This window comes from Pseudorca crassidens, chromosome 19, assembly GCF_039906515.1.
Source record: "Pseudorca crassidens isolate mPseCra1 chromosome 19, mPseCra1.hap1, whole genome shotgun sequence".
Classification (NCBI taxonomy): Eukaryota; Metazoa; Chordata; class Mammalia; order Artiodactyla; family Delphinidae; genus Pseudorca; species Pseudorca crassidens.
Window position 1 is genome coordinate 40,559,685 of NC_090314.1, and position 27,375 is coordinate 40,587,059.

The following is a 27,375-nucleotide window of genomic DNA, read 5'->3' on the forward strand; positions in this document are numbered from 1 at the left end:
GGGCACATCCATACCCTTTATGGCCATTAAAATGGATGAGGCAGATCTGTGGAAAGATAAAGATCTCCAAGATACTGGTTAAGTGGAAAAAGCAAGTTATATAACAATATGTAAGATAGGAGTTTACCTGTTTAAAAGAAACACTACATACTTACACAGATATATATATGAAAACATAGGGAGAGTTCCAGAAGGATAAATATCAAACTGTCTACAGTGTTTACGCCTAGGATAGGAAGTGGAGGTGAGGGAGAGAGTTAAGAGGGACTTTTACGACACTATCCTCTACATTACCATTTTATAGTGGGCATTTATTCAGAGACTGCTTTTTTATTCTTTTCTTTTTTTGTTGGGGGGGCATGCCACATGGCATGGGATCGACCAGGGATCGAACCCGTGCCCGCTGCAGTGGAAGCACAAAGAGTCTTAACTACTGGACCACCAGGGAAGTCCCCAGAGACTGCTTTTGTAATTTAAAAAATGCGTATAAAAATAGAGAAAACCTTCCCAGTACCTCCACCAAAAAAAAAAAGAGGAAATCAACTTGTGAGCAAACACTTTTGGCCTCAGTTTCCTCCTCTACAAAATGAGTTTTGGACTGGGCCGTTTCAGAGCTCTCTTCCAAATCCAGCAACCCATGAGGAAGCAGGGGAAGGGATTATATGAGAAATATTTACTGAGGAATTCCCTGGCGGTCCAGTGGTTAGGACTCCGTGCTTCCACTGCAGGGGGCACAGGTTTGATCCCTGGTCAGGGAACTAAGATCCCGCGTGCTGCGTGGCACGGCCAAAAAAAAAAAAAAAAACAACACTGTGCTCACATGTGATTAAATCTCACAATATCCCCTTTACCACCAGCAGGGAAGCTAAAGCTCAGATAGGCTAAATACCTTCCCAAGGATGCCCAGCTGGTGCCAGAAGCAGTGACTCCAAAGTATGCGCACTTCCTACTACCCCACGCTGCCTCCTACCCAGAGTGTACCTTGTGCGGCCCAGCCACACCAGGACAACAGGGAGTGACTGGAGTTCCATTGAAGACCCACCAAAGGTGCGGGATCCCCAAGAGCCATGAGCCCTTTCACCTCACTGGGCCCCCAGGGAAGCGGTGCAGCCCTCATTCCTTCTCTCTCTTTCCCCCAGGAATACCTCCCATCCAGCCAGAGAGAAGAGTTGTCCAGTGTTGTCCAGACCTTCCCCCAGCATGCTCCCTGGGGAGAACCGAGTTGTCCAGGGGGGCGGGAGAGATGCTCTGGCCAGGGTGCACCAGGCTGGCACTGTGGAGGACCAGGGCAGCATGGTTTGGCCGCATGCTAGGCTCCCTGGTTGTTTCCTTAGAGAGGCGGTCTGTGCATACCTGGGGAGTAGCTGCAGGGATATGGAAAATACGGGGATGAACCTAGTTCTGCCAAAGGTCCAAAATTACCTTGGGTCTTACTAAGCCTGGAGTTGGAGAAACTAATCAATCCAGAAGGACCTTAAAAGTGAAAAGCTGTCCTTTTGGTGAAAAGGGAAAAACAATATCAAAAGAAAACAAACCAACCTTTACCCACCACCCTTCAGTGCTCTCAGGAGCAAACCTAACGCCCTAGACTCACCACATCCTCCCGGGCGCCCTCACTGACAGGACTCCTAGCTCCTCTCTTTCCCTGCCTGCTTGCCTGCCTTACCCAGAGCTTGTCTCCATAGCCTGGGCACGGTGCCCTCCTTGGCACACTGCCTTGTACTGTTCTGCTGGGTCACATGGCTGGTGTCCCCAGAGCAGGAACTACCCCACAGACAGGTAGAGGTCTGCCATCTCCTCTGTCCCCACAGTTTCTATTAGAGGTGCCCACGAGGTGTTTGTGGAAGGAAGGGGAGAAGGGAGGGAGAATGGAGGAGAAAGAGGAAGGAATCAGTGAATGCATCAGTGAATGAATGAACCTCTGCTCCTAGATTGATTGAGAAATGACTCCATTCATGAGGCCCCAGCTCTGGCCCTGTCTTTCTTGGTTCCCAAGACAGCCTTCCTCTACTGCACTCTCTCTTTTTCTTCTCTATCTCCTCTCTTCACCACCAGCGTATCAACGAGGACCAGTAGTCCAGGGCCACCTGGGCAGGGGAGGACCATCTACAGAAGGTAGATGAGAGCTTCTACTGGATTGCAAGGGCATAACGAGAAAGTGACCACTTTGCTGCCAGTCTCCACAGTGGGGGCCAGGCAGCTGGCCAGACAGAAAGGCTCCCCACAAGCTATTAGGCAGAGGACCCACGGAAGAGAGCAGTCGAGGTGCAGGGAGATCATGATCCCTTTGATGATCCAGGCCTGTAACAGCCGTAGCCCTGAAGCTGCACCCTCTCCACCCCCAACACACCCAGGCACACTCTGCTCCCCCCTCTCAGGGCCAGCTGAAGCTACAGAGTAGTGTGTGGTTTTTCAGACCCTGAACATCCCCCTTATTCCCTTACTAATCGTTGTTAGAAAGTCTTAAGGTATTTCCTATCTTCAATGATTATAAATAAAGGCAAATGGCCCTGGGAGGGGTAACACCCTAAGTAGTTATCAGCTAACGCCTTCTGGCAGGGGCCACAACCCCAAAGGGGTTCAAGGGGACGCTCAATAAATGAACAGGCATGAAAGTAGATAAGTGAATCGAGCTGGGGAAGGAGCCATAGCTCAAGCCAGTCAGCTCAAGAGGAAGGGCAGGGGGTGTCACAGCTGATCAAAGACGCCAAGCTCAAGTCTGCTTTCCTAAACCTGACCTCTCCCCCCAGAGCCGCAGACCTGTGGACTGCTCTCTAGCTTCCTGATACCTGCTCCTTCCAACATAGGCTCTTGGGAATAAAGATGGGAAAGTCCTCTATATTCCCCCAAGAGTTTTTCCTAAGTGTCTGAGCCTTTCCACTTGAAGGGCCATGGAAGTCAACCCAATGCCAATGTGGAAACGAATGTCCCTCCATGCAGAGTGTCGGCAGGAGCCTTAGAAATCATTTTTCAGGGATGGAAATAATTTGCCCAAAGTCACACACTGAACTGATAACAGAGCCAGGACTAAACACTGTGTGTCCCGCTCCCTAGGCCAGGGCACTTCCCGTGGCCCCAGGAGGGCCTTTGGAATTTTGAGTGGTGGATTACCACTCCCTTTCTTTAGAGGATTAGTGAGGGTTGGCTCGTCCATGCTCTGGAGGCGTTTATGGTTGAAAAATGGAAGCTGTGCCAGATGAACCTGTAATTTGCCTTAGATATCTGCAGCTGGAGAAACGCGAGTTAGGGACGTGGAGGGCCTTGGGTGGATGACTAGGGAAGGGCTCCGAGGGTGGAGGAGGCAGACCAGTCTCCCCTCACCGCTGGCCACGTGCAGCACTCTTCCCAGGCCCAGAGGATGAGGACCACTGGTCAGAGTGAGAGCCCCTGCCACGTGCTTCCCAGAGGACGAAAAACCCCTTTCTCCCTACCTGGACGTGACAGCCAACCAGCCAGCCTCCGTGTCTCCTGGGCTCATCGCCAGCATGTCCCTACCACCAGGCCCTCACTGAACTCACTGGGGCTCCTCCCAGGACTCTCGGTCTCAAGCAGCAGTCGTGCATAAGTGCACTGTTGTCACCACTGTGAGCTAGTGACCCTGCCCGCACCCCCCCTCACTGCACAGCAGGATGAGTCTCCCCCCCTCCTCTATCTCCCAGAACACAGCAGGGGCTCAATAAACCAATGAACAGTGGATGGCTTCTTCTCCGGTGCAGGGCAGAGGGCAGGGATGGCCTGGGCTCTGCACCCTGCCCAGTGGCCTGGCATGTCAGCAGTTGGGAGAGCTTTTTGCAGGGTTGTAAAGGGAAATACTAAACAGTTGTGCTCCCCACCCGAGGTGGGAAAACAGGCTTGGGACACAGGTAAAGGTGACAAGCCCCTGCCTGAAAGCAGACATCCCCTCCCTACTCACCATCATAACCTCAAGGGGCAGAAGTGGGTCCCAGGTCCTTCATCAATTCTTGTGTATGAGGCGGCCCGTCAACTGACTGCTCTGCTTTGGGGACACAGGCATCTAGTCATGCTCCCACCACTGGGAAGAGCTCTAGAGAAAGGAAACAGGTCCCACCTCAGGAAGCCGCCACCCCCCCCCCCCCCTTCTGACGGGGAGACCATCGTCCTGCCCCAGTGGCTCATAGGCAGGCGGGACACAAAGGACCCTAGGATGCTTAGAAAGAGCTAGAATGAAATCCTAGGGGCCAAACCTAGGTGAACAAAGGACTGAGCTGGGAGGCGTGTGGGCTTGGCGGTAAAGGGCGATTCATTAATTCACTGGGCTGCGTAACATTCAGCTTCTGTGTCCCTCTTTCCAAAAAGAAAATGGGTTAGGGGCTTGGGGGGGTGCCTGATTCTTTGGGGGTGGGGTCGTTAGGCTGTTTAAAAGGAGGGGAAGAAGGCATTGGTGGAGAGGCCAGGCCCTTCATCTGGGTACCAGGGAAGGTTTTAGTGACAGCAGAGGCCCTGAGAAGCCAGACGGTGTCTGCACAACCAGTTAAGTTTCTTCTGTTTGACCTGTAGTGAAACGGTCTCCATCTCAAGACTGACTGTTCATCATGAGGCATCTCTCTTCCTCATTCTCACACCTTACCCGTGTCCAGGGAGAAATGTGGGAGTAGGGGGCGGTGCAAGCCGCCTCCTGACTGCAGGCCTCCCAGGGTCCAGCACCCCCCTCCCAAAAAAAAGTCCAGCTCACACTCCAAAGGAAAATTAGCTCTTACTGGAAGGAGCGGCACACACATCCAGAGATGGGAGAAACTGTTGGTGGCCATCTCTGGAGGTGATCTACCGCACTTTTTTTGTGAGATAAGGGTATAGGTTCCTAAAAACTTTGGAACTGATTAAACATAAGGTGAGTGGTTTCCAGAAACAAATACCCAATTGAGAAAGACTGACTTCTTGGAATGGACATGACTTATCAAGGATAAAGGTGTTTGCATCTCACATAGAACATCTGGGAGGAGCAATGGAGCCAAAGCTGTGCAACAGCACAGGTTATTTTCTCCACCCTTGGGCACAAATAAACTCCCAAACCCCAGAATGGTAGCAGCGTGGCCTGCGTCTACACGTATTGCACCAGACGGAAGAGACAAACTGATATTCCAGCAAGGGGCACTTTTCACCGCTGGGCAGCCTTTTTTTTCTTCTTAGTGACATTCATTGGCATTTTGTTGAAGATACCACAAAGGATGTGGGCAATTAAACTGCCCCCATCAGCAGGAGACGGTCTGGAAGAGACTGTCACACAAATTTATAGCAGAAAGTGCTGGAGCAAACCCAGAGGAGGTCCAATTCTACAATTCCATGATATCAACGAATAGCAAAAAGTAGTTTCTAGAATTCCTAGCATACATCATATATATTTAGCAAAAGAGTTTTCACCTTATTCTCTGAACATGCAAAACCCCACTGTGTATATATGCGCACCTGTGAGGATCCTAACGTTGAGCCCGTGAGCCAGGCCTTCTCCCTGTCATCACTGTACCTCACTTAACGGGACCTGTCATCTTACACAAAGAACTAGTCATGGGCTGGGAGTGAAGGCAGGTAGGTGGGGTTCCTGCCTTTTCACTGGAGCTTTCTCAAACCAGGGTTTCTTATGTACTAACCCCAGCTCAGAAATGGACTTCAAAGGCTCAATTTCCTCAACTGTAGCCGAATGTGTGCATATCTGCATTTATGGACATTTTTTTAAAAAGACTCGATGCTTTGATTAGATTCTCAAAAGGTCAGAAGGAAAGTAAAAAGGGTAAGGATCACTGAGAGCTACACTGCTTGATCCTAGCACCTTTCATACAAACTACACTTCTTCAATGTTTGGCATATCAATTGCTCTTCAAAGGAGGAAAAGGCAGCCATGTTTATGACTAGTTACTAATACACATTCAAAAAGCTGCTTTTCATTGGTTTCATATTCCAGAAGGAATGTGTGCTGTAAGCAAGCTGTGGTATGTTTCTATACTGGCTTCCCATGAACTCCATTAGAGGCCATTCCTAACCCCAGCGAGGCAACCTGCCCAGAACTACAGGGTCAAACCAAAGCTGAGGACGTGTCAAAAGCATCATCTTCCCTACCGAGGGCACACCATATTCTTAAAAGTTACTTAATATGACTCACTGTTCCCCCTGTGAGAAATGGGAAAGCAGGCACAGAGGCATCAGATGACTCACAATAGCGTTGTCAGAAGCACGGGATTTGGAATCAGAGGAGCAAGGCTCTCATTCTGTTTCTATAACCCAGCAGCAAGACCTCTGAGCCTCACATTTTCTCATGTGGAAAAGGGCTACAATACTCACCTTACAGCGGTGGCGTTGTAAGGACTGAAGGAAACCATGTAAGTAAATGGGCAGACAGTGCTTGCTAAACAGTTTATTCCTAAATCGGAAGCAGAGCCAGAATGAAGCACATCTTTGTTTCCTGGTTTAGGTCTCTGGCCTCCAAATGCTGCCTATAGGAGCAACTAAAATCACTTCTTTCATCTTAAAGTTTTCACCAGTGTTGTCATCCTTCTGGCAGTGGAAGCCACTAGAAGCATGGGGGTCTACAGTTGAAGCAAGGAAATCTAACTAGAAGGGAGATGATAAATCATTAAGGAATCAAAAAAGCCAAGAAAGCAAATGATATAGGTTCTCAAGCTGGACAGACCAAAATATTTGTCTTTGACGCTTCCTGCGTCACCCTGTGCTCTAGGTTTCCTTCTGCAAAACCGGTGTGAATTTCCATTGCGCTAACAAGGCAGTGTGAAGGTACCCAGCACGGTGCTGAGCAGAGAGGAAGCAACCAGCTCGTGCTAGGGCTCTCTTCCTCCCTCCAGAAATAGCAAGTAGGTGCTTCCACGTAGAGAGTTTCAGGAGCTAGATCCAGGAATGACTCCAGACTTTTGCTCTTCTAATGAAGGAGCCTAAGCAGCTGAGCTTCTTTTGTGCAGGTAAAAAGGAGTCAGCGGGGACAGGCTGACTCAAAGTAGCCAAGGAAGTGAACTGTCTGTTCCCATACCTGCAAGGATTTAAACCAGAGAAATCTTCCTTTGATTTCTAGGTGAGGAAAAGGGGGTGGCAATCAGTGGAGGCTTGGGACCGCACTGTGCACAAAACTTCAAGTGCCTTGACCTCTCAGCATCCATTCTCGTGGTCCACATTAACTACCTAAATTTTTTCAAAATGTGAGAGAGAGAAGAATTTCCCTTTGATGTGGATACCTAGAACAGGGAGATCTGGGCACACATCTAAGATGTGTAAGAAGGGTCTTTTTATAAGCTTGAGCTTCTCTCCATCCCATCTCCCACCCCCAGTCAAGTGACACACTGGACTATAACCTTACCAAGGAGGACCCTTAGTTTGTCTGCCAGGAGAAGTTCTCACCATGCTGGCCACAGTGGGCAAAACCACCCCAGCAAATACAATTTCCACCCTCCTCCTCTCCACCATATAGCGAAGTGCCCGGCCACCCTTTTCCTGCTCTAGGTAAATGCTACAGGAAAATGCAGCTACTTTCAGAAATCATCTCAACCTGAGAGAGACAATGATTAGAGGTGGCACTGCTCACTACTGGCAAATAAGCCTGGAGACAAGAAGGGACCCACCTTTTCCCACCTCCCACAGCTATCGATTGTACCCCACATATCCTAACTTCCTGCTGGGTTTTCTGTCCTTGAACTTAATGAACTTAATGGAAGAATGGATAATACAGACTACTTATTGCTATGCATACCTATTACCTGGAACCAGAGTGTGGCAGGGAGTTTATCCCATCAACTAAACAAGCTCAGAGTAAGCACTCCCTCCACAGATACCCTGCATCACAGAGGAAGAAACCACCTTCCCCAGCCACAAACCACATCCCTCAACAGTCAGTTTACTGCTAGGAAAATAAATCCCAAGTGCATTACCTATTAGCGGCAGGTCAGTGGCACCATTTTCTACTCAAATGAGATCTCCTAGGTGAAACAGACTTGAGCAGAGAACATGCTTTATTGAGGAGTAGATATAGAACAGCACATTCTACCACATGTGGGGAAGGATTAGCTTCTGTAAAAGGCCTTTACCCCTTAAGAAAACCCCCAGTGAAGTTGCTTTTGGATAAATTTTAACAGTGACACTGAAACTGGCAGGGAGCTGCCACTGAACATGCTTAAAATTAGCTCCCCCCAACCCACAGTGAATATAAGTAGTGTACAAAGATGACAAGAGAAAGGCACAAATGACCAGAGTTGGGATTGTGGTGAGGGTTCCACATGAAGACAGCGGTGTTGCAGAGACCAAGTTGGAAAGGGTGACATGTCATACATCAAAAGCTGCCCCAAGATAGCAGGTTATAACGGGCTAGAGAGAAATTAGAGGGAGCATCTCTTCCTTCACTTAAACACCACCAAAAATAGGAGACCAGAGAATGGGGGGATGGTGGTAAATCCCAAAAAGGAAATGGAGGAGGAGTTCTTGGAAGGGCATAAGCACTTCAGTCTTATAGGGAGGGTGAGGCACTGTTGAAAAGGGAAGCAAACCTTGGCAGGGGTGGCCATTCTGCCTTGCTGAGTCATGGGCTGAGACACGGAAGTCATTTTCAATCACTTCTCCAAGGATGTTCAGACAAAAGCAGTGTAACTTATGTGGAAGTATAGGTATGCTGTATCAGACTGGTACTGGTGAAAAGGTTTCTGCAGTATAATTAACCAGTTAACATGCAGCATGAAAGGGAGAACTGGAAAGTATTTTGGCACCTGCAAACGTAAAGACGGGCAGGGAGTAAAGAGAAGAAAACATTTACCACTGGGCACTTTCTGGTGAGGCAAAAAGTAGTATTCCATTCCCTTCCACCAAGACGTTGCCCACTGCCCACAGGTGAACTCAAATCCAAATACAGAATCACCACTTCTCCATTCTTTTCTCCATCTCACTCAGATAATGTGCTGTAACCAAGACTAATCCCTGCGAGTCTTCAAAAGTATTTGGCTCGGGGCTTCCCTGGTGGCGCAGTGGTTGAGAGTCCGCCCGCCGATGCAGGGGACGCGGGTTCGTGCCCCGGTGCGGGAACATCCCACATGCCGCGGAACGGCTGGGCCCGTGAGCCATGGCCGCTGAGCCTGCATGTCTGGAGCCTGTGCTCCGCAACGGGAGAGGCCACAACAGTGAGAGGCCCGCGTACCGCAAAAAAAAAAAAAAAAAAAAAAAAGTATTTGGCTCTGGTCAGCCTGATACTGATCAAAAACAGGTCTTTCAGTTAAAATGGAGGAAAAAACTTAAAGTGAGATGAAATCCAAAGGGAAGGGACCCCTCCCAGCACACACACACACTCAGAAGTGTTACCTCTTCCCTGCCCCTCCAAGAACACAGGTAAGGAGTAACTGGGAATGTCCTGGTGGCAGTAACCGTAGTTGGTGGTCTGGTGACTGGGCGGCAAGAAGAAGCACTATTACAAAGTTTAGAAGACACGACACAACCTCATGGGGCCAGAGGAGAGAACCAGTGACTGGACAGGTACAGTACCAAAACAGAACACCTTGGGTCAGTGCTACGAGGGATCTGCACTCAAGTCTAATACAGATCCCATCCAGGCAACCTCACTGAGGCCGAAACAACAGTTCCTCAGAACCAGCGTCTGCAGTGTACACGAAGGTCGGAGCCAGGACAGTCCTGAGGGGGATGGCCTTCCCAAAGGATACTGTACTTGCCAATCACAAGAGCAACAGAAATGACAGACAGATCCCTAGGGTACGGATTCCTACTGCTGGGGTTCGCTGGCTCGGAGTAACCGGTCACTTTAAGTGCCCTTGGGAGGGGTCCATTTTAAACAGCTTGGATCCATGGTTTTATTGGAGTTGGATCTTTTGGCCTCTTTGGCTATCCACTCATCAATCAGGTCCTGAGGGAGAACAATGGGAAAAATTATTATATACATTCAACTAAAACATGTTTGTAAGTGGATTCCAAAATGATTATTAGCAAAGAAGAAATGGCCAAAGATTTAATAATATACTAAGGTGTGAGACAAGTATATAAAAAAAAAATTATCTTTTGATTTACCTAGTGCTCTCCTACCTAATCCATTTCTTCTTACTATGCTTTCGGTAAGACCTGAAAATCATTATTCATCTTCCATCAGTAAACGTTATAAGTCAACTTAAAAAAATTTTAAATTGGCATGAGTTGAGATGGCATTTGTTAAAGGAATTTAAAACCACTTCCACAGGCCCTGGAGTTTATGAAGATTCTCCTCCACAGATGGGCACTCTTCATCCGATCTAAGAAAATCATCAAAGGATAGAAGTGCGACTGTGCGACATAAAGCTGCTTAACTGGAGCTGCTTACACGTCTGTCATCAAATCTGAGACAGGAGCTTAAGATAAGCCTAACGATGAGACCAAGTAAAGGATGCGTAGAGCCAGACTCCTTTAAGGGAAGGTTACCTGTAAGGTGTGAAGGCCCCACTTTGCTCTGCTAGGCCTCAAGGGACATTAAGCAATGAGCAAGAGGCTGAGAGTAACTTTACCTGTCTCTTCAAAACTAGGTGTTTTCCTTTCCAATATTTGAGCATCTGAAGGGCTTGCAGAGTGCTGACAATGTCCACAGGATTCACAGCTGTCTCCTGGCTAATTTCTGAAACAGAAGAGCTACTGAGAACTTGGCCAAAACGTAGACACCACCCCCGCCCTGCCCCACCAAGGCCCCCTTTGCCTTGGAGGAAATCTAGACGCAGACTCCAAATGTTTGGAATCTTCACTACTTGACCCAAGCTGTTCAGAAGAAATTTACGAAGCATTCATTTGACCAGTTAAAATAACTACAGAAGAAGGATATTACAGCAGGAAACCACTTGGCCCCTATAGAAATCAAGGTCAAAGACAGACCAAACTAAATTCTCCCATCCTCACAAATATTCAGGGATGTTAGAAGTTCCTGTGTGTGTGCCAAAAGACTTGAAGTTTTTCTTCTTTCTTGACTTTTGTGGAGAATTAAAGTGTCAGCAACCTGAGATTTGAGATGCAATAACGAATGTCTGAATAAAATCTATCTATAAAACACATTTTCAGACTTCCCTGGTAGCGCAGTGGTTAGGAATCAGCCTGCCAAGGCAGGGGACACGGGTTCGAGCCCTGGTCCGGGAAGATCCCACATGCGGCGGAGCAACTAAGCCCGTGTGCCACAACTACTGAGCCTGCACTCTGGGGCCCGTGAGCCACAACTACTGAAGCCCGCGCTGTGCTCCGCAACGGGAGAAGCCACTGCAATTAGAGGCCGTGCACCACAACGAAGAGTAAGCCCCCGCTCACCTCAACTAGAGGGAGCCTGCATGCAGCAACGAAGACCCAACGCAGCCAAAAATAAGTAAATAAATAAAGTTCAAAACTCAAAAAAAAAAATTTTAAAAACAAAAAAACCCACCACATTTTCTCTGTAAGAAACCAAATCATATAACCAGTCCCAAGAAACCAAATCATATAACCAGTCCCAAGAAACCAAATCATATAACCAGTCCCAAGAAACCAAATCATATAACCAGTCCCAAGAAACCAAATCATATAACAAGTCCCAAGGGCCAAACACTCTGGAATCCTTAGGCACCTTTAGTGAGTGGTCCACATTAGTGGGCCTTCTGCTCTCATATTCAGATGAAACACAGAATGGGGTTATTTTCTTTGCAGGTTACAAAGCATGAACAGGGCCAAATAGAAAAGTCAGAATATTCAGTGGAACTAACATCTTGAGTAACAACCATTTTCTAAGAGTCAAAAACCAACCTTTGATAGAAATCTCTTTGCCTTGGAAATTATGCAGGTAACGAAGAAGCACTTCTTTCCAGTAACTGCGGTAGCTTATGAGCCCCAGATCTGAGAGTGGACGCTCTGGGGAGCCAACTTTTTCTTCCACTTTGGAAAGCAAATAACCTGCCAGGGAACAATACAGACACTGTATCTCACCCTAGTAAGAACAATGTACCAACATGGAAAAAGATTTAAGGAGCAGAGTCTGCTTTGCAATATCAATTATAAAATAGGTGTTACCTATTCAAAGATATACAATCCCCTCACACCCTTAGTGGATTATGCCATTTCCTGATTCATCTCTTACCAGATGGCTTAAAAAAAAAAAAAGGGGGGGGCTTCCCTGGTGGCGCAGTGGTTGAGAGTCCACCTGCCGATGCAGGGGACATGAGTTTGTGCCCCGGTCCGGGAAGATCCCACATGTCGTGGAGCGGTTGGGCCCGTGAGCCATGGCCGCTGAGCCTGCGCGTCCAGAGCCTGTGCTCCGCAACGGGAGAGGCCACAACAGTGAGAGGCCCGCGTACCGCAAAAAAAAAAAAAAAAAAAAAAAAGGATCACAAAGCTGTTTCTAAGAATTCTAATTTGACTAAAATATGTCATGTTACAGTGAATATCGAATAAAACACGGTTGAATCTCATTATTTACAGTAGTTATATTCTACAAAGTCACAGTGAACACTGAATTAGCGAATATTGAACCACTGCTCTTAGGGGAGATACAGGGTTAGGTTCCTGTGGGCTGCTGGTCACATTTTTGTCAACCAATCAATACATAACCTCGCTTTATGTGCTTCTGTTTAAAAACACCTATTTAATACATATCATTGATTCATTAACAGTGAACTAACAGCCAACAGCACAATAATGTATGCCTGAATAAAACCTATCTATAAAACGCACTTTCTCTGTAAGGCACATCACAGCCTTCCTAGACAGTACTTCAGCACTACGCTTAGAGACCATTTAAAACCAGTCCAGTAGTTGGGACTCCACGCTTTCACTGCCAAGGGCCCAGGTTCAATCCCTTGTCGGGGAACTAACATCCCACAAGCTGTGTGGCGCGGCCAAAAAAAAAAAAAAAAGAAAAGAAAATCAATAACAAAAAGCACAAAAATATGGGGACTTCCCTGGTGGTCCAGTGGTTAAGACTCCGCGCTCCCAATGCAGGGGGCCCAGGTTTGATTCCTGGTCAGGGAACTAGATCCCGCATGCATGCCGCAACTAAAGGTCCCGCACGCCACAACGAAGATCTCGCACGAGGCAATGAAGATCCTGCACAACTAAGACCTGGCGCAGCCACATAAATAAAAGATTTTTAAAAAGGCACAAAAATATGAATGACATGGCACTAATAGACCATGAAAAGGACGCTGGCTTAAACACAGAGAGCCGAAACAAGGCACCTTGTTTAACTTCATCTGGGAATGCATGGTGACTTTTTTTTTTTTTGCTGCCATGGGCATGTTGGTTGATTTGGGGCTTATTAATAAATTTTAATGAGTAGGCAAATTCCCAAATACAGAATCCATGATTAATAAGACGACTGCCTCTAGACAAAAGCTTACAAAACTAAAATTCCTAACACCCAAGAACAAATTTGAAGCCTTATGCATGTATGTGCTGTCGGTAAGTCTCAAACTGGGGTAATCCTAAAGAGCTTACTTTACTATCCTCTATATCTCCCACCATTAGGTACCAACTCAGGGTCCTGTATTCATTTGAGTGTTCAATGTGTATCAGGCCAACTGACAATGTTCAGGTTTCTTCCACTTACTCATTCACTTAATACCAGTGTAATTCCACTACATGCCAGGAACTGTATAGACAGATCACAGGACAAAAGGACAAACAACAATATTCACATGGTCCCTGCTTGTGGAACTTATGACTTTCCTGTTTCACTTACTGAAATCAATGAGCATCTTGCCATAGCCCTGTCTCATGTACTGAGGCATGGTAAGGATACAGGATACATTGTAGTTGAGGAATGAATTCTTTTCCTAAAATCAAGAGCAAACAGATGAGTGGGTCATGAGAATTTGGAACCAAAGGTATCAGCAGTCCCACAGATACAAAACAAGGTTGCTTGCAAAATATATGCTAACTAGTCCTGAGGAGTGGCTGTCAGGCTCACAGCTGGTACATCCACACCCTTTATTATGATCCCAGGGTTTCCCTAGCTCTAAGATTTCCAGTCTCATCTTAAGGGGGCTGACTCTGGGTTCCTTACAGGCACAGAGCAAGGCAAGAAGGTTTAGAACGCTGAGTCAGTCTAGAGCAGCCCTCTTTAAAAGCAGTATTTCAAAAGAGTGTTGCCTACTGGAGAAGGGAGGGAATCCAAACAGTAAGTCCCCATTCTGGAAGGGGGTCAAACACAATTAAATCACATACTGCATGATTCCATTTATGTGAAATGTCCAGAACAGGCAAACTGATAGAGACAGTGGGGCTGGGAGGGAATGAGTGGAAATGAGGAGTGACTACTTACGGGTATGGGGTTTCTTACTGGGGTAACAAAAACTGATTGTGGTGACTGCCAGGTGGTTGCACAACTCTGTGAACATGCTAAAAACCACTACACCATACACTTTAAATGAGTGAATTGTATGGTAGGGGAATTATATTTCAATAAAGTTGTTATATTAAAAAGTCATAAGCAAAATCTGGCCTTGAGTCTTTAAAGGCACAGTGGCGTTATCAACTGAAGGAGCCCAGCTAGAAAACCAGGCAAAAGGAACATATTCCTGGTTTTAAGCTAATACCACAGAGAAGAGCAAAGCCAGGAGAGCTGGTTGGCTTGACTACAAGATGTGGGCTTGTGGGTTAGTAGGCAGGGCCCTGGCCATTAATTAATGGGCAGCTTCAATCCACAAGTCCAGAAATGAATAAATCAGAAGCTTTTAATAAAGAATTGTACATTTTCATTAAATAATCTTTGATACGTGGATTTCTACCCCACCCCCGCCACCCTTTAAGAAAAGGGCTGTCATCATTGCCCAGGGAGCTGCCTCTTTCCATCAGTGATCTGCGTCACCATATGCCAACATCAATCACCCTGCTCTGGTCATCAGCTTCTTAATCTCCAGATCCTGCTGACCTTGGAAAAATATCCAATCAGATGACAACCAGTGTTGTCTGCTTCTGTCATAACATAGAACAGGAAGGGTTCCACATCATAATATAATGTCTTGTGGTCCAGAAAAAGCTTGGCCAACAGGCACAGGTTTTGGCAGTAGATCTGGAAGTAGAGAAACAACGTTTATGTGTGGGCCAGTGATTCTTATACTTATCAGATAAAGGCCTAAAATTTAAAGATCATACCATTATTGTTAATGAAGCAGAAATTGTGTATTTTGGCCAACAGAAGAGTTCTATCTTCTTTACAAGGTGAGATGGAGATAAAACAAATTTCTGAAACCTGTGAATGTACAACACTTTCACCCCTTTTTCTGATGTCAGCACTTTTTACCTTGTTTTTCTTGCCATCCACTTCAAACACAGAGATTGAACCTTTGCGATATATCTCATCTCCGGGTGGGTGTTTCCACACACACTTAGCCTGCAAGAGAATGGAATTCACATCAGAGAAACAAACCTTCCCAGTAAGAATGCTGCTCAAAAGGGAAAAGGAATCACAGGTCAAATTTAGTTAGCTGAGATGGACAGGTGGACAAACCTGAGAACATACAGCAAAACAGATTTTCTTTTTAGTGAAACGAATAAAGGTTTCTAAAGCCACTGCAATACATTTATGGTATTTTTATAGCAGTTTGGAACAGGTTTTCTGGATTATATTCTGGCACTGTTCCAACCCAGGAGATTAAAATCATCTACCACGTAAAAGCAAGATAAATTTAAAAAAATACCCCAGCTTATTATAAAATGCCTTGTGCCAACAGGAAATTCTTAAGCAGCTTATTTCCAGCAGCTGAGAGTTGCTAGGTAAAGGTACTCTCACCTTTACCAGAAACTTCTCATTACCACCTAAACCATTATGGTCTTCTTTTTTTCAGATTAGAAAACAGACCCAGTGATAAAAACCATACCCCCCTCTCCAAGTGTTCCGTTTGTTATACTGTAATGAAATAGGAGCATGTCCTTCTGTGGCTTAAAAAAAAAAAAAAAAAAAACAAGGAAGCCTGGTTGAGCAGCAGGAAGCAGGGGGAGCGGAGGAGGGAGGAAGACAGGACAACGGACACTGACTTGGCCACAAGGGGGCACAAGGTACTACTTTCCTCACCCTCAATTGCTAATAGATTTAATGCAGCCGGGAAGCCACCGCTGTAAATGGGTGAATTTTTAAAAGGTTTTATGTAAAATACTTTTAAAAATATCATTTAAAAGGCATATGTATATGGAATATTTTTTTATTAAATTTTATTGTGACTCTTTCGGTCAACTCAAGAATCATGCCCCAACTTGTCACATGTAAGGCCACATATGCAGTAACTGGTCTTGTTTCAAGAAAGCTCCACCTGTAGTTTGTTCCTATCTCCACCTCTCTATTCATGTTGGCTTTTCCCAACAATAAGCAAATGAACACCAATTATCTTCAGAAACAGAAGCCAAACTGTTGGCCAAATGGCCAAAGAAAGCCCATTTCTGTGATTGTGCCTAAAGCAATAGGGATCTTCAGACGTGTGAACTAAAATAGGTTTTTATTTCATGAAATTCACTTTTTGTAACTCATATAATACAGTAGAGAACCTCAAATATTCAGAATGTTTACTTGATCCTCAGATTTATCTAGGCCCTCTGTTTGCTCCCCCTACTACTATTTCTTGCCTTTTAGCTACTTCATTGGTTAGTGCCACTAAATAAACAGAAACAAAAAGAAAAAGGGCACAAATAGTAAGCAGTTCATATCAGTAAAAATACCAGTCTTTCACATAGCAAACCCTAAATGAGGTTATCTCCATGGTCTTCAATCATGGAGTCCAGTCCTCACTCATCACCCACCTGCCCTCCCTCCCCGTCCCCCCTCCCCACATCCTTCCCCACCCAGTCTAGTGGGAGCCTAGTGGGCTGGAGTCTAGAGGGCTTAATCAGCAGTGGCAGTTCTGGGCCACTACGTACTCCAGAGTTGGGAACACCAAAAAGCAGCTATCACCAAACTGGGGAGGAGAGTCTTATGACAGAAATCACAGGAAGTCTGGGTTATAGATTCTCAGCATGTGGAAATCCTGGGAAATAAAGACGGAAGGGGAAGGGAAAAGAGACACCCTAAAAGGCCTTAGAGCCACAATTACGTTGTGACTATGGAAATAAGAAAAAAGATAGGTTTCCCCACCTGACAGACTAATCTCCACCCCTGACCCTTCCCCATCCCTGCTCCATGGCAGAAATTCCCTTTAAGACAAGCCTTTTCATTCCATAACTAAGGAAAGAAAAATGGCTTAAAACTGCAAAATACCTAGTGAGCACATTAGTCAACAATAAAATCAGATTCAAGTGTTTATTCCTATTTTCACAGGAATAAGACCGTTCAGAAACCAGAAAACACTAAGCAACTCAAGGGAGGGGCTGACCTAAGGACCCATTCTGTTAATTTCATAATTTGTCTTTCTTAAGCAAGTGTTCATTTAACACACATTTATGGGGCATTAACTGCCCATGCTAGCTGCTGGGGATACAAAAGGTGAGTCACGTCCCATTTCTGTCTAATGAAGGTCTATCTAATGAAGTCCATTTATTTTCATCTAGTTGAGACATAGAAAAACTGTGGGCAGAGGTAATTCACATCCCAAGGGAGAAACAGACAAGAGCAGGCAGCAAGAAAAAAGACAGGGAGATGAGTATGACAGGATGTGGTTAAGGGCCACCCAGGCTTGCCACAGGCTGTATATCCCGACTCTGAAATGTGGCTTTCAATCTCCTGTGCCTTCGTCCCATTTCTGTGGACCACTTAGAGGTGCTTAGATAGATGTCTAAATCTAGAGATCCCACAGCTTATCACCACCATGGTCATGGACCCCCAAACAACTTACCATGTGTCGGCGGAGTATTGTTTGGCTCTTCATGTATTTTAAACAGAATTCACACATGTAAAGACGTCCCAGTCGTGCATATTCCTCAGGATAGGGAGAATGGTACCACGTATCAAGCTCATAGCGACCAAAAGCAATTGTTTTAATCATGTTGCTCCCCTCTGTGATTTGGCCTTGCAGCCTTAACTTCTCCTGTTGTAGACAAGAAATTAAGTCAAAGGAGGATTAGAATTGATCATTTCTGTTGTTGTTAAGCTGTGTGCACGCCACCATGCTAGGCTATGAGAAAAAAAAAATCAGATTTGGCTTCTATCTCACGAGAAACTTGCATTGAAGAGAACTACAGGAGCATAGATAACCAGAACTAGGAAGCTTACAGAAAATGTAACTATCTGCACAGCCCAGAGCACAGACCTCAATAGTGGCTTTTCTCTGCTCCCTGCCACACTCTGGGCCTCATCTCCTGAACAAGTCCTTGGTAAAATTTTATTTTTACCAGCCAGAACCAAACTGAATGATAAAAGGCAAATCTATCACAAATACTCCCTGCACCTTTACGAAGCATTCTAAAACTAAACAAAAGATCCTCTAGAATGTGCTTTACATATCTGCAGCTTTTATAAAGCTGCGAGGATCTTCATGGCATACAGCCATGGCAGCCATCCTCTCAGCTTAGGTCCTTTAAAAAATATTTTTGAAAGAGGGATGATGCTTTAATTCTGGAACCTAAAGCTAGAAAGTAGAAGATATTTTTGGATGCCTGTGCCCACTCAGCGGCTATGAGTTGGCTACAGAAATAATTTTGAATAACCAGGTAAAGAGTTGTGAAAAGCTGACCTAGGAAATGCTCTGTTCCAGGGTAGGAGAGAGGAAACCAACAGCAGCAACCCAGCCTAGCCAAGGGCAGCTATCAAACCCTGCCTCCCACAAAACTTTCAACAAGTCTATTCGAGAATTTTTAAATAAAGTATTCAATATAATTTTTTTAAAGAGGAAGATGAAATTCACTTTACAAGCTAAATTTCCTTGAAGACATTCAATTCATTAAATCCGAGGTAAACTCAAGCACAATTCTTGTTTTTGGCAGCACCGTGCATCATGCGGGATCTTAGTTCCCAGACCAGGGATCAAACCCATGCCCCCTCCAGTGGAAGCACAGAGTCTTAACCACTGGACCACCAGGCAAGATCCCTCATTCACAATTTTCTTAAAGCAAAACTGTTGAAAATTCTGCCTAGGGAATCAAAACTAAATGGTAACTATAAATAAAAATCAGAAGAGGAAAATCTTAATACATGAAACTAGGCTGTGTCAAAGAATAATTTTCAAATATCTGACAACAACTGTGTCCATTATTCCTCTTCACCGTTCTCTTTATTCTTTTATAGCTGTAATGAAGGGCTGAGGCAACCCTGCAAAGAGGAGTTCCTGTTTAGGTTAAGAGGACAACAGAGAGGGGTTATCTCCCAGTCTAGAGGTTCTTGGAATTGCAAATGACCCACCTGACACAAAGGGATACCTATTGTTTTACCCAGCTAACCACCACCACAAAACAGGTCCTTCCAGGAGTTGAGGTGGGGAGGAAAAACTTTAAGGGACGAGGGAAGGGAGGAGGGGTAATTAATTTTAAATATGAATGGGAAGGAAGAAAGTCTCAAATAAGGATGGCTGGGGGAAGGGGAAAGAGTCAACCAGCAAGGTATATTTAATCCCCATCAAATTGACTGCTAATCATTTTTCTTGGCAGTTCCAAGTGCCCCTCACAAGTGGTCCTCAGCTTGGAGGTTTTACTACTCACCAGATCCTCTGAAGCCCGGGCTTGTGCTCTTCGGAAAAGGTCCAAGTCATACTCGCTAGTCAGGTTTTCCAAAAGAGGTTCCCGAGTGTTCCCATAGGTCTGCCTGTGTTCCTAGGAAAATAACCAGAGCATGATACTCTCTGCTTCTAAGAACTTAATCTATTGCATTTCAATGGATGCCAACCAGAGGGCCAAGAACAACCATAAGCTATTTATTTAGTGCCTACTATTTGCTAGGCATTATACTAGGCACTAGGGATTGAGTACAAAATAAACTATTTATCAGACAGATTAATTCCAGAAGACACCCACTACCCACCCTAGTGAACCTGGAAAGGAAATGCTCTTATAATCTCTCCAAAAGTGAGTTTCATTCTTTGGAACTCTATGCTTCCATTTCTTTCTCTGAAAATGTGCGTGACAATACAAAGAAATAAAATACAACAAACCCAAAGGCACTACCAATTCCTAGAATCCTAAAATCTGGAAGGAACCTTGGTGGATACTCCCCATTTAAAAACAAAACCAAATAAAAACTAGAATCTCTAAGCTTTCGAGTCTAAGATTTTAGACTGAATAAAATCTGCAGGTAGGAAGGGGCAGTTGGACTAAGCAGTCTTTTGTAAACTCTTTCACTTGAACTGCTGCAGCACCCACCACTACACGATCCACCAAAGGTACCGTAATGCTCCTACTCTAGAACTCCAGCCCAAGTGCACTGGAAAAAAGGCTGGCCTGAGAAATGTGTTACTCAATATTAAGCAAGAACAAGGGACAGAACAGACATAGAAAATTAGAATCATAGAAATAATCCAGTTTTAAATAAGTAACAAATCTTACCATGGCAGTCACTACACAAATATCCTTTCACAAGAAAGAAATTCCACAGGGGAAACTTCGCTTTTAACCTTTGATTCTAGCCCTTCCCACTCCGTCCTAGACTCCACCTCCTACCCAGAGAACAGAAGATAATGGTTGTTAAGAGGAGCAGATGGCTCATCCCAGGAAGAACTCAGTAGATTTCGCTCATATATTATCATATGAAGAAACCACTCACCAGCATCTATTAAAATTTCTTCCGCTTAATCTGAAATTAAAATTTCTTCCGCTTAATCTGGGCCCATCTGATGGATATCTTTTTTAATTTGGGCTGTTATCTAATACTTGGGTTTTAAGTATAAGTTATTTCTTCTAGTTTCATGAATTTTTTTAAAAAACCTTTAAAAAATCCTATCCAGCATTTTTACCAGGAAGGTTCAGTCCAAATAACCTAGCCCAAACTAGTGGAAAGCAAATGTAAGGTAAATTTCAGGAGGTTTTACTTCAGACACTCTCTCTACCTGTATGATTCTGGGAAAATTACCTCTCTAAATCTCAGTTTCCCATCTATAAAACAGGTGAAATACCATCCATCTTTGTAACAAAGATTATGGGAGCAACATAACCACAGTGACTACCTAGCACATAAGCACTCAATAAATGGTATTATCGTTTTATTACACCTCTACCCAACTTGTAGATAAAAACACGGAACAAGACAGAGGGGAAGCATACAACTCCCCCCACAGCCCATCTCTAGAGCCTTCCCTCTCTCTACAAACCCAGCACAGTCTGGAGCAGGTGTTTACCTACAAACTCACCCCACAGCCTCCACACATCTCAAATTGGACCATCTCCATTTACTCGTAAGGGTATCATTTTTAAGACAGTGATGACTACCACACTGTCTTAAAAATGATACCCTTATGAGTAAATGGAGATGGTAGTAAATGGTAGTAAATTTGCTACAAAAGCAAATACATAGTTGGGCATATTTCTGTCTTAATGAAGCCATGCTAAGTATTCACAAACCATACTTTTAATAATCTATTCTAATGACTAAGTAAACAAAGAGTCCAACTCCATGAAAAAATAAAAATACACATCAGAAGAAGATGCCAAAACATTAACAGTGGTTTATATCTGGGAGGGTGATTTTTTAATAATTTTTCTTTTCTATAGTTGGTATTTTCAAAGTAAACGCTATGAAGATATTTATAATAAATCTTTACTTAAAAATTAATATTTTGTGCAAAAAAATTTTGGAAGAATTTTTAATAAAACGGGGAAATCAGCTTAAGATAGGTAAATGAAAACACAGAATTAAAAGCTGTACTTATAATAATATCCAAACTATGTAAATAAGGCATTGTAAAAAGCTAGAAAGTTTAATCTCAAAATGCTAGCTTATTTTTAGGTAGTAGGATTAGTGTTTATTTCTGAATACTTTCCTTAATTTTTCTGTATTTTTTATTACAAACGTGCACTACTTTTAAAACTAGAAAAATAAATTAAAACACTACAAAAAGACCTATTATACAATGTATCACCCAATTAATACCTTTTATCATGTAGGTATTTTATTCTTCCATTACAGGAAATGCACTACTGCTTAGCTTGAATACTCTTCCTTACACAGACATCTCCAACATCATGGTATTTGTTCGAGCGGGTAAATTTAACCCTTTAAACCTAAAGTGAGGATTACAAACTAAAGGATTCAATTTTTTTTCATCTAAATTCTAACAGTATTTTGTTTTTCGAGGACTCCCAGTTCCATTCTTATTGGGGAATTATATACAGTGAACTCTAACTGCCAGAGTCCTGTTACTTACAGAGCATACCAAATGGCAAATGTGAAAAGCAGAATCTTAGTAACCAAAAGGAATCAAATGTGATAGCAAGAGTTCATGGTAATTAAATATTTAACTTTTTCTCACCATATATTTCTCTTTCTGTTCTTTGCTCAGCCCAGAATTTCTTTTCTTCCTGAGTTCAGCAACCTTTTCCTTATATCGCAACTGCCTCTCTGTTGGTGTCTAAAAAGAAGGAGAAAATTGAGAAGTTAGCTAGAAAACTTATTATGTAATTAAGTTTCTAAATGAAAGTAACATACACCAAAGAAGGGGTGGGGGGGCGGGGGTGGGACGCCAGATGCATTACGGGCACCCTGTGAATAATGCGGTAATTTTAAAACTCTAAATGGGGTTCCCTCATCACCTAGAACACTACCCTGTCAGTTAATACGAGCTCAGGAAATGTATAATACTTTAATATTGATCCAAACAGAATATAAACTAAGGATGGAAGCAACGGGAATAAAAGATCATTTCAATTCAATAGGCATTTACTGAATGCTTACAGTTTTCCAAGTACTGATACGAAAATGAATAAAAATTTAAAAACTGATTTAGAACCCAAGATAGACAATGAAGACAAGTGTAGAGTGCTTTTACCTGCCAAGCACTGGGAACAGGTACTTTACATGCATAATTTAGCTGACTACACTGCCAGGTAGGTATTATTCAAGGAAATAAAGTTTAGGGAGGTTAGCTGACCTGCCCAAGACCACACAGCTAGAGTAACAGAATCGCCGTATTCAAATCCAGATCTGTTTGGCTCCAAAGTCAAACTTCTCCCTCATCACCGTGCCTCCTCTGCTATCCACTTATAATCTAACCACAGAAACAGACATCCATATGATGAGCTATGTGTATATAATATGTGCCAAAGGCTAAACTTACAATCTGAGAACATTGCAAATAGGAATACATGAGGAAGAAATTCATTATGGTAGAAGATTTGGGAAGAATTCCTACAACAGCTAAGAGTTGCACAAGGCCTTGAAGGAGAAACACAATCTATTCTCGGTATAAGTATAGAGTTCTAGGGAGAAAAACAGCAAGAGAAAGACCAAAGGCATTCAGGGGGAACAAGGAATTAAATGTAATCAATGGGCATGAATGTTCAGAGAGGCAGAAAGATTAGAGCGAAGCACCATCTTGGAATCCAACAGAAAAGAGAAGCAGAAGAAAACTGACATAAACAACAAGCGTCAAATGCTAAGGAAGTTACTGGTGACATTGGAAACATACCACCAGAGCAGAGGGGCCTGAAAGTAAATTATAATGGGTTAGAAAATGGATGCAAATAAGGAAATAGAGCAGCAAGTATAATCTTTCAAATAATCAAGATCACCTATTATTACTAATATTATTATTACCATTATTATTATTATTCTAGGTAGCACGATCCCTTCTTTTATGAGGGAGAAGTTTTTTTCTTGAAAATTCACTATTTGGAAAAAGTACGATTCTAAGTTTATGACCAAAGACCAGTTAGCCAGACACAGCATAGAAAACGAGGCATGGATATACCTAAAGACCATGACAGGGCAGAGGAGATCCAAGACTTGGCTCTCCAACTGTAAATGGCCAGAGCTTTAACAAGGCCCGTACCTGGTGCCTGGTTGCATGCCTGTTGTTGTCATCTTGCCTGTGGGACAGCATCCTTTCTTCTATCTGCTTATCCCGGCTCTGTGCTCTCACCTGCAACCATCAACAACGTCAATCAATCCACCTGCCTCTAAGACTATGTTTACTTAAAGTACAAGAATACAATAGTAATCCCTTGAAGTTACACTGTACTTTTACTTTCAAAGGGTCTTCACATTTAGTATCACAATCTCTATAAGAAATAGATAAGGCAAGCTTCACATTCTGTTTTCTCAGCCATTATCCGAGAATCAGAGAAGTGAAATAATTACAGCCAGGTGGTGGTAAAGCTAAGATTTTAAGTAAGTCTGATGACTCTGAGCCTCTGTACTCGTTCCATTGTGCAACAGTATGTGTGAGGAAGTGCAAGAACAGAGTAAAGAAGTACAAAGAAAAGGTTAGATACTTGGGATCAAGTCTATAGAGAAATTTAACTCTGTAGTTATGACCTTAGACAAATCACATTGGCTCTCCAAGTCTCAAATTCATCTTCTGGGCAGTGAGGACTCATATCCAACTCCCTATTCTACAACAACACTAAAACTCAGCACGGTCAAAACAGAGTGACTGACACTCTCCCACAAATCTGCTCCACCCCAAATCTTCCCTGTAGCAATAAATAGCAACACTTTCTAAACAACTGATCAGGTCAAAAACTTGAACGTCATGCTTGATTGTTCTCTTTCTCTCTCACCTCACAATGAATTCATCAGCAACTCTATCAGGCTGCCCCCCTCCAAAACATATCCTGAGTCCAACCAATTCTGACCATCTCCACTGACAATGATACTAAACCAAGCCACCATCTACTGCCTAAGCCTCAGACACAGCCTATCTACCCTGTGTCAACTCTTGCCCCCTCCAGTCCACTCTCCACATACCAGCAAGCTGTGATTTTTAAACAGTGTTTATGATATTACACCACGCCTCTGTTAAAGCCCTTCGAATGCCTCCCACGGCTGTCAGAACACAGGCATACTCCTTTTGCCAAGGCCTACAGGTCCTTCATGATATGGATCCTGCTTCTTCACTTCCCATCACGTTCCAGCCACACTGGCCTACTTTCCACCCTTCAAATGCAACCGTTTATCCCTGTCTCACGGCCTTTGTGTTTGCCCATACTTCTCCTCAGGACCTAGACACAACTAACTGCCTCTTTGCCGTCACCCATGGCTCAGATAAAATGTCTTTCTCCACAGCCCAAGCAAAAGCACTGCCAAACCCTGTCACTCCCAAAACAGTCACTCTGTTTAACCTTTTCATTTCTCACAGCATTACCACTACACGAAATTCTTAATTGCTTACTAATTTTATATGTTGATTTTGCCTTCCCCCATGAAAATGTAAACTCATTGAATTCAGTCTTTTGACTGAATATAAAATGGTAGTATCACTGATTGCAATCATTTACTGGAAAACTCAGAGTAATTCTGTACATGCAAGTACTTTAAAAACTCTGGGTTTTTAGTAAATGTGAGGAATTAGCCTCATCTTTCCATTTGGGATTCTAAATGTAATAAAAATATGTATCTTTCAGAAATTCTCCTGATCCGCACAAGCACATGGTCCAGTAGTAAAGATGGGTTATGCTGAGCCTGATTCCCCTTGTGAAAAAGAGCACAAAAGAGGAAAGTACAGGAAATGCGTTCCTTTTTTCAGAATTTTCTTCCCCACACTGAAAATTTTCTTTTTCTTTTCTTTTCTTTTTTTTTTTTTTTTGCGCGGTACGCGGGCCTCTCACTATTGTGGCCTCTCCCGTTGCGGAGCACAGGCTCCGGACGCGCAGGCTCAGCGGCCATGGCTCACGGGCCCAGCCGCTATGCGGCATGTGGAATCTTCCCGGACCGGGGCACGAACCTGTGTCCCCTGCATCGGCAGGTGGACCCTCAACCACGGCGCCACCAGGGAAGCCCTCTTTTTCTTTTTTAAAAATAAATTGCTTAAGGCAACATGTTCATACTGCTATTAGCCAACAATTTAAAAAGTTATACCTTAAGAAGACTTTTATGTAAAACCATCCATAGTATCAGATCGTTATATTTAAAGACAAGTGGTAACAGACAACTCTCAAAAACCAGAGTTCACAGTTATTTTCAGAGAAAGAAGCACCTAATGACTTGTCAGCTTCTGATGCAGATGTTGGAAGAGCTGTTCCTGTTTTGATCTGGTCTCACACTAATGGGAAGATAATGGGAAGACCTACCACTTCTACAGAGAACAGAAGAAACTGCCTGGCTTGTATTAGAGATCTGGGATGAAGGAAGATAAGAGTAAGTATCCACAACCTCAAAATCCACGTAAGCATTGAAAGTATACTACTTTGCTGAAAGACTAAACAACACAGAACGAAACTTTCCCTCCTGTGGTCTACTTGTAAATAAGAGAACATATTTCTGAATCAGGGAGAATTAATGTTAGCTGGGGAATCTCATTTTTCTCAGGAGGAAACTGGCCCAAACAGGAATAAACCTGTTATCCTGGCCTTCTTAGCAAAATAACAACTATAAAAATGACAATTAATACTTTGGTCTAACCAACTTGGGTAACCTGTCCAAATACTACCTGAGCAATGCATTTAATTAGTAACATTTTCAACTCCTGCTTGCCCATAATTAGTTTCTTGGTTCCTCCTTGGTAGCAACAACCCATGGAGAAACATACAAAATAGGATCTTAGGCTCTACTCCTAAATCCATTATTCCAAACCCCAAAGGTTATTTAGAACTATATTTTTCAAGAATGTAAGACAAGAATTAGCCAAGAGTAGGTGTGATTGAGAGTAACAAAAAGAAAAGTATTTCACAGAAACAGACAAAGAAAGAGGAAAAGAATTTTGAAAAACTTTTAAAAAGCAAAATGTCCTCATAGATTTATAAGAAGAGAAACTAATGCATAAATATTGAGATCACATATTTATGCAAATTATTCCTTAGTGGAAAAGGTCCCTAGCAATCTTTGAACATAATTTTCAACAGAAAATATCAAAGCACTTGGAGGATGATGTTCCAAATAGTCCATAGATAATCTCATTGTTAATTTCTCTCAAAACGCTCACTACGTAGAATAATTCATTGTCTGGTTTTTTTTCTTAACACAGTTGTTTTTTATAATGTTTCCTCCTCTAGAATGTAAGAACATGGACCTTGCCCATTTTGTTCACACTGTATCCCCATTGTTTAGCAAAGTATCTGGCAAATGGTAAGCACTCAATAAGTATATGTTGAATAAATGACAATACAGTTACCTTGCATTCATCAGCTGAGAGATTATGATAGAGAGGGCATCCTGATATAGAGAAATGTCTCTCGTGTTTTCCTGTAAGGTGTCCTGTTAAAGGAGGAAAAAACTTAATCTCAAGATGAAAGATTTAAGCTTGTAAAGTCATATTTTTCTCTACCTTTTTTTACAGTATCATTTTATCACATACATGTCTGATTACAGATTAAATCCATCAAAGGTAAGTGCTGTTAGGGTCATAACTTGCACCCACAATAATTTTTTTCTTCCACAGGTTGGATCTA

At 43.4% G+C, this 27,375-nt stretch overlaps 1 protein-coding gene across 5 annotated transcripts in view; it reads right to left on the minus strand.

Moving 5' to 3' along the window:
- Positions 1 to 6,333: 6,333 nt before the first annotated feature.
- Positions 6,334 to 27,375, minus strand: part of KAT7 (lysine acetyltransferase 7) — a 33,279-nt gene continuing 12,237 nt past the window's right edge. For 2 of the 5 annotated variants that reach the window (XM_067714933.1, XM_067714936.1), the window contains exons 5-15: positions 27,099 to 27,181; positions 23,820 to 23,909; positions 22,302 to 22,400; positions 19,543 to 19,653; positions 17,745 to 17,936; positions 15,227 to 15,316; positions 14,855 to 14,995; positions 13,664 to 13,757; positions 11,734 to 11,880; positions 10,485 to 10,591; positions 7,950 to 9,856 (exon numbers count right to left, since the gene is read on the minus strand). In XM_067714933.1, the coding sequence (XP_067571034.1) occupies positions 9,755 to 9,856; positions 10,485 to 10,591; positions 11,734 to 11,880; positions 13,664 to 13,757; positions 14,855 to 14,995; positions 15,227 to 15,316; positions 17,745 to 17,936; positions 19,543 to 19,653; positions 22,302 to 22,400; positions 23,820 to 23,909; positions 27,099 to 27,181 (1,256 nt within the window). In that variant the 3' untranslated portion in view covers positions 7,950 to 9,754. Of the gene's footprint in view, positions 6,576 to 7,949; positions 9,857 to 10,484; positions 10,592 to 11,733; positions 11,881 to 13,663; positions 13,758 to 14,854; positions 14,996 to 15,226; positions 15,317 to 17,744; positions 17,937 to 19,542; positions 19,654 to 22,301; positions 22,401 to 23,819; positions 23,910 to 27,098; positions 27,182 to 27,375 lie in introns of those variants that run through there. The other 3 variants (XR_010937329.1, XR_010937328.1, XM_067714935.1) reach the window with 3 other exon arrangements.